Genomic DNA, 12,025 nt, shown 5'->3' with positions numbered 1-12,025 from the left:
AAAATATGAACATAAAAATGAAATGTATATACATATATATATATTTATACTTATTTAATAAAAATTTTTTTTTCTTATTACAATTTTTTTTTTCAAGTCTAGTAAACATAAAAAAAAAATTTATTTATTTATATTTATATTTTATTTATTTATATTATAATTATTTATAATATATTTTTAGGTGTTGATTTTTTCAGCAACGATATTTAAGACAAGTCGAAAAAATAAACAGAAAATGTGACCGAAAACTTTTTTAATCTATTTTGAAAAATATGCTCTGCCGACGCGGGATGCGAACCTCGGTCTCCGCGGCGCTATGTAATGTCTCAACCGAATGAGCTACACGTTCATACCTCTATCTAGAACCTTGTAGATGATAATTCTTCTAGAACTTAGAAGTTATTTTTTGTAGAAAGACATACTTATGTGAAAAAATTTAAAATTAGAAAAAAAATATGTAAAATAAAAAAAAAAAAAAATTTATAAAGTTATAAGAAAAAAAAATTCAAAGAAAAAATATATATATATATTATTTTTATGTTATTGTTTCCTTATTAATGAAAATAATAAATTATTAAGAAAATTACAAAATAATACAACGAATTTAATTTGATTTTTTCAGCGCCTTTTTAAAAATGCGTTATTTTTAATATATGCTAAATAAGCGTGGCCGAGTTATCCAAAAAAAAAAAAATATCCGTGTTCACTCAAGGCGTGCGACCGCACGCCTCTCCTGGGAAGGCCTGATAAGAGATTTAATTTATATTAAAAATCCCTCTGATTTAATCCTGCATATTATTAAAGAAAAAGGTATAACTCCATGTGTAGGTTTTGTAGGAGTTTCTTTAGATCGTAGAGGAGGCTTCCTAAATATTGTTTTTAATTTTTTTGAGGAAGAAAAAGAATCTGAAATTAAATTTCAAAATAGCAGAGCTCATAAAGTTCTTAATTTAGCCATTGTTAAAGATATTCCTGAAAAATATGAAAATCTTAGATTAGTGCTTGGAAAATTAATCTTGAAGATTTAAACTATTATATTGCCTTTGATCTTAAATGTGCTAATGTGTTATTTGGTCTTTCATTTTAGTTGCTTTGCTTTGGCTACATCTACTTATTGGATAAGATAGCAGGATTTCTTTAAACTGAGTGTAATGGTTTTGAGTTGTGGTTAAAAAAAACTATATAATTAAAAGAGGATATCATGAAGTTGGATGGGATGGTAATAATGCAAATAAAATTTTAAAATTACTTGATTCACTTCAACATGAAGTGCAACTTAAAGTACCATATCTACTTTCTGTAGTCCAAAGCTTAAGAACTTTTAAATCTGTAAAACAAGCTTGTTTTGGAAAAAATCTTAATTATTGGAAAAAATCTTAAACACAGAACACAAAATATTATTGTTTAAAGATGCTTTTCTATGCCTACAAGAAATAGCTTCTTCGCTTGGAAAGACACTAACAGTTTCATGGAAAATCCACATTATATATTGCCATGTTTTTCTTTTGTAAAGCATGCAGGATGTGGCTTGTCAAAGTATGCAGAACAGTGTGGTGAAGCAATTCATGCAATGTTTAAGCCTAGACGGCAACAATATAAATGCAGTATTGATCATAAAGATTATGGAGATAGATTGAAAACTAACTGCTGTTGTTATGGAGATGTTGTTGTTGATTTTGGAATTAAAAGATTATAATACTTAGTTTTACATTGAAATTATGTTAAGTAAAAATTTTTTACTTTATTATATTGTTAAATAAAGCTGTCTTATAAAAAATCATGGGGTTGGAGCAAACTTTCTTTCAAGGGGACAAATAACACCCAAAAATTTTGTCAACCCAGGCCCATCTCAGTTAAATGTTTTTTTGAAAAAAGAAGTTATAATGAGCTAAACTAAATCAAAAATAATTAATAGATTTCAAGTTTCATTAAAAAATTCTTTGATATCCAGGAGCTATGCAAAATTAACAACCCCCTCATTTTTTAATTGGGGGAGGGGGTTCAGAATTTTGTATTTTTTTTTACTCTTAGCAAGTGAAACTAATTTTAATTATGATTAAACCATGTTAGTTAATAGGTTATGAATAAGTTTTTGGACTGGAGTTGATGTTAGTTTATTACTGCAAAGAAATGTACAAGAAGATTCGTAATAGTCTTATTTCAAAGCTGTGTTTAAATTTTATTTAAAAAATCAAAAAAATATAATTTTTTTATATATAGTTTTTAAACAATGGCAAAATATAAAAACATTAAGAATGATTTGTACAAGTTTTGTGAAAATAAGCCAGATAAACAAAAAAAAAGGAAATTGCTGACCATTTTATAGCTCTTGGGTACGCAAAATCAACAGTTTGTAATTAATTTTGGATTAAGTCTATTAAAACTAACGGATTATTGGAAAAAAAAATATCTTGTGGTAGACCTGTTATAATTGCATCAAAAGCCATGATTCTATATATAAAAAAAGTTTGATTATCTTACGGCTGTTCCCAAAATTGCGTCGCCAGAAAGTTAAAATGTTATCTAAGTTATGTTTCGAAGACTTTAAATAAAAAAACTAACATCAAATACCATAAAAAAAGTAAAGGACCACTTCTAACTAAAATTCAGAAAAAGCAAGTGACGCCAAACTGTCCAAAAATATTAGAATATATTAGAAGAATATAAAAATATTGGTTTTGTTTTAGATGATGAATCGTTCTTTATTTTAACTCATTCGTTGCAACCTGGCAACTCCAGTTTTTAATCAAGTGATATTAATCAAAGACTCGCCCTTATGTAAAGTTTTGATTTTATAGCCAAATATGAAAAAAAAATTATTGGTTTGGCTTTTTATTTCACCAAAAAGTGTATCAAAGCCATTTTTTATTCCTTCAGGAATGACAATGAACTAAACAGTCTACCTGGAAACCATAATTAAAAATGTTTGGTACCTTTTATAAATTAATTTTATAGTACAGGAGAGTGCGTATTTTGACTAGACTTGACATCTGCTCATTATGCAAAAAGCGTGGTAAATTACCTAAATGAGCAAATAATCAATTTTGTACCAAGATCGATCAACTCTGCAAATGTTCCTAACAATCAAAAGAAGACTTTTGAGGAAACTTGAACAATAAAGTTTATGAAGGTGATTGGACAGTAAAGAATCTTGATGAATTGAAATCTAGAGTTATCTACTGTTTTGGCAAAATAGATCTTGAGTTTGTGCAAAACCATATTTTGGGTGTTAGGAAAAGACTTGACCATATAAAAAGACATGGTGTCTAATTTTGTTTTCTCATCAAATACTAAAATAAGACATTTTTTATTATTATTTTTAAGTTTTGTGTTTTAAATAAGAATTTTTGTTCCAAAAATAAGGACAAAAATCCAAAAATAAAAAAATAAAAAAATCCAAAAATAAAATAATTATTCCAGTCCAAAAACTTATTTATAACCTGTTAATAGTATTTTACCAAATTACTGATTTAGTTATCTGTCAAAATAATAAATAGTGTCACATGTTAATAATAGTTATTGTAAAATGTGATTACTTTCAGCAGTGGAGTAACTTCAGACATAAACTTTGCGTAAAACTCTTTCTATTGTTAAAAGATTTTTGTCTTATTTTTTATGACAATAGAATTTCTTAAATAAAAAATAAGTTTACTTAAAAGAATAAGTTGATTTAACAGAACAACATAAAAAATATAATGCATTGTAAACAAAGAACTAACCTGATCAACTTTAAAAGCTTTTTTTTTTGTTTCACTGGTAAACTTTAGTTTCATATACATATCATTTTTGTTTCACTGGTAAATTTTAGCTTCATATATATATATATATATATATATATATTATTTGGTCATCCAACAAGATTGAATGAATTTGAAGAAAATGTTGTTGTGAAACATGTACAGTCAGTCAGAGAGGCTTCCAATGTACATTTTTTAATTGAGAGTAGTTGTAAAACACTATTTAAATATATCTGGAATAAATGTACCCTGTTTTAAAAACAATACTTGAATGGTCAATTGACTTTTTGGATCACCACAAAAACAGTCTTTGTCAACAATTTTGTCAAAATATTAAAAGTGTTTGTGGGAGAGTATATAGAGCTTTAGTTAATAAATATTTTAATAATTTAAAACAATTGTTAAAAGTTGGAAACGGAAAAGTTTGAAATATCTCAAGGATTTTTATAACTTTAATGAAGCAAACGCAACAGAGGATTCTGGTGTTGTTAAATGGTTGTTCAGGCGTGGAGCAATAACCCAGAGTGAGTAAAAGACAGTGAAAAGCATATTTATAATGTTTTGTGGTTCAGCACATTCTCGAAGAACATTCTGCCTCCTTATGTAGGTTACAAATCTCAAAATTGAACAGAGAGTGACTTAATCACTGAACAGAGAGTGACTTAAGATATAACAGAACAAAATCTGGTTGGTTTGATGCTGTGACATTTTCAGATTGGTTAGAGAGTTCTTTTTTGCCATATACTAAGCATTTTCCCACTCGTAAATTTGTAATTATAGGTGATAATTTAGTTTGTTGTTCTACCAAAATATAAGCTTATTACTGGAAAGTAATATTACTTTTGAATACCTACCAAAAACTCAACTCATATATGTCAGCAATTGAAAAACCATTGAAAATGAAATGAAGATCAAATAATATAATATTAAGTAAATATATACTTATATATTCATAGTAAAGCCTCAAGTATATGGTTTGTGATAAAAAACAACTCTTAACTCTTCAACAACAAAATCAAATAAACTTTACATAAAAACCATCAAATTAATTGACAAAGTTAAATTTTTATCGTTTTTTAAAAAATCACTAAAACATATTTTGATAAACTAGAAGCTTGTTTGGCACTTTTGCTATTGCAAACAAATGATGGTCAGTATTTTGATATACTTTTTGATACTTTGAGTTTGACCTTAAATTTAATATCAAAAACTTTTTTTTCTTGTTTTCGTCTTTAAAAAAAAACAGGTTTTCCTGTCTAAACCTCAAAAGTCATGTTCAATAGGGTGCATTGAGATTCTTATGTTTTTGAAAAAATAAAATTTAAGCTTAGGAAAAAGTGTGTTCTTATGTAAAATTAAACTTCAAGGTAGGTTTGCAATGGACCATTTTTTGATTAGAAAACGTCTTGATATTCAAATACGCCAAAACAAATATTTTAACAGAGATCTTGCTGACGATTTAGCTCCACTTGTTTTTGCTCATTTGGGAAAAGCAAGTGTTAAGTTTCAACAGCCAGTTATTATTTGGGGATAAATATATTATCAATAAAAAATCTTTGGGAGAAAGTAGAAAACATTGAATTGGGAAGAACTAGAAGAAGAACTTATATTGATGTTATGTAAACTCATGGACCTCACCACATGTCCTCATTTAATACTTCTATGTGAGAATGATCTCTCTGGGTGTACTTATCTCAAAAGTTGTAGAGTTAAAGCACATGTAAATTCCACCTGTATTTTTACTAAAAAAATTTCAACTAAGGAGCTCAGATGGTTGTACAGTCAAAGATATAAGACAGGTGAAAAGTCTGACATGCAGAAGAGCTAAGACAGGTGAAAAGTCTGACATGCAGAAGAAGTAAGACAAATGAAAAGTCTGACATGCAAAAGAAATAATACAGGTGAAAAGTATGACATGCAGAAGAACAAAGACTAAGGCTAAGAAAATATTCTGAAAAATTCCAGTATGCAGATGATGCTGATAAGATTGAGTCAATAAAGTATATAAAAAATCAAAAAAGAAAAGTGAGTGACAAAGAAGGTTATCAGAAGAGAATTAAAAAACTACAGGTACTACAGCAATTATTTTTCTAGGTGTAATAATAAGTTTGTAGTAGCTAAAAAGATTGCTAAAGGTGTTTATTTTTTGCTGCAAATTTTTACAACATAATCTTACTAAATCATGTTTAGTACTTGGAGCAGATTATACTTGAATTAGAACAGGCTGGAAAAGATTAACACAACAGTTAAGATTGGTGTGCTACCACCAAATCTAATAGAAATTCATTGTGGCCCCTTAAGTCATGCCAGATGGTTCGCAACTGGTATGAAAATAGGCTTTGTGTGGACAAGGACACATGGCTTCACTGAGCAGAATTTAAAAAATCTAGAGTTACTTGACTTATTTTGTTTACTTTTTTACTTTAAACTTTTTTTTGTCATAAAAGTTAAAGACAAACTTGAAGATGCTTCCTATTACATTTTTTCTCAATTGAGAATTCTCAGAAATCAACCTGATAGGGCAAAAGAAATTGTGACTCTACATCCAGTTTGGAGCTTGTTATGAAAGTATTTTAATCTTTGTGTTACCCAGTAATAATGCAGAAGACCGCAAATTTGCAGTTGATCATATTTTGAAACAAATGGGTTATTAATAATAGTATTCTTAAAGATATGCAAATTAGACCAAGAAAAACACCTAATCTGAACTTTGCAGCAGCTATTCTTCAAGAGCTTGTTACATGGGAAAACAAAGAAATAAAAGAACCTATTTTTACTTGTTTGCTTACTAAAGTTAACTTGTTATTGCTAAGATTGACACCTTTAATAATTCCTTCTGTTAAAGTTTATACCCAAAGTACCTAATGTGCTGTAAAACAATTGAGAGTAGCATCTATGTTGATAGTTGGACTAGATGCAAGAGATAGATATATTAGAGCTATGGCTCAATATAAAGAGTTGTTACCTGTTGAAAGCATAGAAAGAAATATTATTAAGCTTTTAATGTCAATAGACCTGAAAGATGTGTTAATTTATTAATTTTTTTTTTAGTAGTGTTTTAGTAGTGTTGTTAATATATCATTTGGGTAAGATAGGGGATAAACCACCTGTTTTTTGTTGAAACCACATCACTAATCACTTCTTTCCGATTTCTAAAACAAACACCACTTCTTTCTAATATCTAAAACAAACAGCACCTCTTTCTAATTTCTAAAACAAACAGCACCTTTTTATAATTTGTAAAACATATTTAAACTATTATAAAGCAAGTTTTTTATTCATTAAAACATCATTAAAAATTTAATGCCCCGTCTTCCTGCCACTGAAAATCTGCAAATGCTGCACTTTTTAGTGTCAAATATCAAACAAACTTGTAATTTTCTAAAAGTATTATTTGAATCCGATTATTTGTAAAATACAATGAAAGGCATACTTTTTTTAAATGAGGTTTTACATAATTTTTCAATGTCTAAAAGTCCAAATTAAGGTATCAAAACTTCAATAGATCAAAAAAATATTTTTTACATAAAAACGCACATTTTCCAAAGCTTTTATAATGAAAAAAAGTTCTTGCTATACCCTGTTGTTCAATCTGCGTACCAAAGCCTCTACAATGGTTGTTTTCATAACCTGACACTACTTCATGATTGAAATAACTACTTAATTCACTACTTCTTGAGTGAAATAAATGTAGTTTATTATTTAAAAAAACGTTTAAGTCAATATGAATGATATATTTTATTCTAACAAAACTCGTTGCGTTGGTTTAACAAGGTTCTAACTGACATTTTTTATGTTAGGAGAATTTAGAAAAAATTTAATAACTTTTTTTTAATGTTTAATTAAAGTTATTTACATTATTGTTTTTTTATTTGTTTGTGTACTTATTTTTTGGTTGATGTGTAAAAATACATAAATAAACAAAAAAAAGTCATATAAATATTTTTATTTAGACAATAAAAAAAACACAAACAATTTATTTGCTATTCTCCTAATGTAAAAAAAATCAGTTAGAACTTTGTCAAACCGTCATGATTAGGCTTAATAGTTAAGATAAAGGGTATGGGATTATTTTTTATTTTTTAATCTAATTCACTCTCAACAAGTCTGCAAGAAAACACTATTAAGTTGGCAGTTACTTGAAAACAAAGAATAGAGTTTAAGAGAGGAGTTAAAGAAACAGTTGACAGAAGACTTGTTAAAGATAGTATGAATCAGGAAGACATGAAGATGGAATAGGTTTCAAAAGATTAAATTGCAATAAAAAACTAGATATATAAAATTTTTAGAGCATGCAGGGACACATAATAAATAGATGCCTTATTGCTGAATGACGAGTCAAGCAAGTATGAGTTTTGGTTGATAGAACTAAAGAAGATAGCTCCTTTGAGTAGGGACTAAGGTAGTATTTGTGGAAAAGAGAAAGAAATGCAACCTTATAACGATGGGAGAGTGGTTCAAGCTTGGCAGTTAAAACTCCAAAATTATGGATAAGTTTAGTAAATATTCTTTAAAGTCTACTTTAAGTTCTAATTTCGTTAAAGTCTAATTTAAATGTGGTACCAATAAAAATACTTAGTTTGCTAAATTGGTTGACACTAGATATGCTATCCATATCTCAAAATTGCTTTAATTTTTTCATAATTTTAAATTTAAGTAAAGAAAAATATGTTTATCGAAACCTATCCAAATCACACAAAATTAGAATCATAAGTGTTAAAGAAAAAAAATAATTTATATACTGAAAAATATACAAATGTGTATAAATATTGTTGTAAATAGTATTATTGTTAATATTATAATTTACTCTACACCTACTATAAATAACGGTTTAATAGATTATAGTTACAAATAGGTAAGGTAATCTCTCTTTTTATAAAATTGTTTTTTCTATAAAGTGGTTATTCATCTTAAAATTTAGTTCAAATTAAAAAAAAAACATTTTTTAAAAAAGTAGAACAAATTAAAGTAATTATAAAATGGTTTTTATACAAATAGATTTATAACTTGACTAAAAAAATTGTTTTTTTTTACATTAATTTAGCATTGAAAAGTTGTTGACACAAAAAGCTTTTGAAAGAATTGGTTTTCAAAACAAGGTTTTTTTAATATTTTATATTTTGTAAGAATTTTTATTTGCTTATAAGAATCTTTTTATTTTTATTTTTTGTTGAATAAAATATGCTTATATCTCCATTGCTTTCTTAGGATAATAAATTAGTGTCTCCATTGCTTATTCCTCTTTTGATTGTTGGAAGCAAATATGAACAATTTCAGGTTAGGCTTATTTTTTTAAATACAGTTAATAATTTAGACTATTATATTTTTATGTTTGCTGTGAATGACTAATAGCATGAGTAACTTAGTTAACGGGGGATTGCGAGTTATTCAGCAAAGCTGCATCCTTTTACTGTATATGTTACTGCATGCTCTAAAAACTAATGCTTTAATTCTTTAGAACTCTCTTCCATCTTCATGTTTTTCTGACTCATACAACCTACAACTTTTCCAGTCTTCTGTAAACTGTTTTCTTGCTCTCTAATTCTATTCTTTGTTTTCTAGTAACTCTCAACTTAAATGAGGTTGTTTGCAGCCTTGTTGGGAGTAATTTAGATTAAAAAAAAAATTTGTTTTTGTTTGTATATTTATTTTATTATTTTTTATTATTATTAATGCTATTATTTTTATTGATTTTAGAATTAGTAGTATCTAATTTCAGTAATATGTAATAGAGTAGTAATGAAATTAGCTTGTCTTTCAAAACAAATAGTGGACGTTGAGATATGGTTTGCCATGACAAAGATTTCTAATAGGAAATATATTTTTTGACGCAATATTTAAAAGTATCTCAAAAATATTGAGATATCTTTAAATATTTCCTTATATCTCAAAAAAGTTGAGATAAAAGGAAACATGCTAGTTTTAAAAATTATATATTTTCTGAAGGTCAAATTATGAAAATTGTTCATTAAAGTAGTTTATTATTACAACTTGGTATTGTAGCAGCCATGTTTAACAAGGTTTGTATTTCTTAGTTCACTAATAATAGAATTCATGCTTTAAAAGTAGATATATACATAAACTTCAAATGCAGACTAAAACATAAAATTCTTTGCTTTTGACATTTTTGGTCTAGGTAAAGAAAAATGTTATTAATTTATTTACCACAATTAAAAGCTTGAAACTCTACAACAGAAAACATTTCTATAGTATTTGATTTCAAAAAAAGCGTATGTTGAATTAAAATACACTGATATAAGATTGTTGAAGAAAGCAGGGAGTATATGAGAAAATATACTAATTTACGATTGGTGAAGAAAGCGGGGAGTATATGAGAATTTTATACTAATTTACGATTGGTGAAGAAAGCAGAGGGACAAATGTACAATGAATGAGAAAATATACAAATTTACAAACTATAGTTGTTACTTACGGTTTTTTGAAATTGGTTTTAGGCTACATGGCATGGTCTGCAAAATGAAGTGTAAAAATTTATATATTTTTTAAAATAATCAATAAGTGATGGAATTATTAAAAGTGGTAAAATTGTTAACAACTCAACAAATTCAAAAAATACTTTATGAATAAGTACAGAAGTGATACAAGAAAAAAAGGTTTCATTTTTAAAATAATCATTTTGTAATTTTTGTCAGCTTCTATTTGTGTACTTTTATTAACTTAATTGTTATTAATTGCTGGCAACTGACTCAATCCAATTCAACTATTTACTGACTCTGGACAATCCTCTTCAATTACTACCTTACCTGACTCTGCACAATTTGCTTTAATTATTTGCTGACCTACTCCTTTATGACTTTTTGTATGTTTTTGTTGTTGTTGTTTTTATTGTTGGTTGTATTGTTGGTATTTCATTGTTATTGTACTTGCAGCTGACTCCTTAAGATTCTGTGGAAACTATGATGCTGTTTTCGAATGTTACCTTTGTTGCATAGGGAAAGGAGATCCTTTTTTTTTCAATGCACTAATACCTCTTTGGAGCGTAATACTTTTGTTTTTGTAAGTAAATCAGCTGTTGGTTTTATGTGGTCAGTGTTTTTTGCTCAAAAAAGTACAACTTCTATATTCTTCCTGATATTCATACTTAAAGTAAAGAATATCAGAACTTTCTTTGCACTATTTGCTTTGTTAAAATTTGATATTTGAAAGCACTTGTTTCCAAATACTTCTAGGTATGGTAGAAATGCTTTTGCATTTTTAAAATGTATTATATCATCATAACTCAACACAGTTAGTACACATGTGTTTTTTCTAAAAGCTTGTTTTATTGCTGTTTACTGTTGCACAGGTGTTTTGATTGTTCTATTTCAGTATTGTTTTTCAATTGTTGAGTGGGCTGCATCATGTTCGCTCTGATTATGTCTGATTATGTCTGATTATTATGGTGCAATGAAGGTAAGCTCAATAAAACCTTATTTAAATAGGTAATATAGTTGACAGCGTTATATTCATCATTCTATTTTGATTTCGCCCCACATCAATCGCAGACGAGATTAAATTGTGCTGCTTGTAGTTTGATTTTGCCCCCACAGAAGAAATTGTGTTGCTCCTAGTTTGCTTCCAGATTTAATGAATTTAAATTCTCCAGTACTTTCTTTACAGCTTGCTTTTTCCTTTTCATCTTTATTTCAAAAATAGGAATATGTCTTTAAAGAATTAATTTTTGTAACAGCAATGTTGTAATTTTTGCAGGCGTCTGAAATAATAAAAGGCTCTACTCATACCATATGGCAATAAAAAAACTTGCTTAATGTCAAAAACTGCAGTTGCGGTCAACGTTTTTTTTTTTTACTTTTTTCTTCTTTTTTTTTTTTGAGTAAATTTTTTGTCATTGACATTTCATTACTCTTTTGTTTTTTTATTTGTGGAAATTTTAACAAGCTCCACACTGATCTTTCTTAAGTTTTTGAAATTTCTAGCAAAGTCTAAGTTTAAAAACTCACTAATAGAACTTGTATCTCTCAATGACAAGGTTTTTCTCACTGCAGTACTTTATAAATATCTATATATCTCTTTAATTGAAAGATCTTAAGGAAAAAACTGTAAATTGGCTGTGAATCTCTTATAGTAAGATTAACATCTCAAAAGGTCTGAGTATGATATAGGAAATTTTGTTCCCATAAAATTGGTATTTTTTTTTGGTTTTTGAGTTGAACTCTTAAATCTTTCTGAACAATTCTTGTAACATTTCTTTTAGTCATTGCTGTGAATCATTGTTAATAATCAATAAACATGTTTTCACAGAGTATCAAGTATCTAGATTCTAGACA

General features: G+C 27.4%; 1 protein-coding gene across 2 annotated transcripts in view; it reads left to right on the top strand.

The window, feature by feature from the left end:
- LOC100207052 (cytoplasmic dynein 2 light intermediate chain 1) overlaps positions 1-12,025 on the top strand; it is a 47,911-nt gene that overhangs the window by 22,483 nt on the left and 13,403 nt on the right. For both annotated transcript variants that reach the window (XM_065817067.1, XM_065817066.1), the window contains 2 exons: positions 8,782-8,836; positions 8,946-9,014. In XM_065817067.1, coding sequence (XP_065673139.1) covers positions 8,782-8,836; positions 8,946-9,014 — 124 coding nt within the window. The remainder of the gene's footprint in view (positions 1-8,781; positions 8,837-8,945; positions 9,015-12,025) is intronic.

Source organism: Hydra vulgaris, chromosome 14 (genome assembly GCF_038396675.1).
Source record: "Hydra vulgaris chromosome 14, alternate assembly HydraT2T_AEP".
NCBI lineage: Eukaryota > Metazoa > Cnidaria > Hydrozoa > Anthoathecata > Hydridae > Hydra > Hydra vulgaris.
This window is presented reverse-complemented; position numbering and strand designations above follow the sequence as displayed.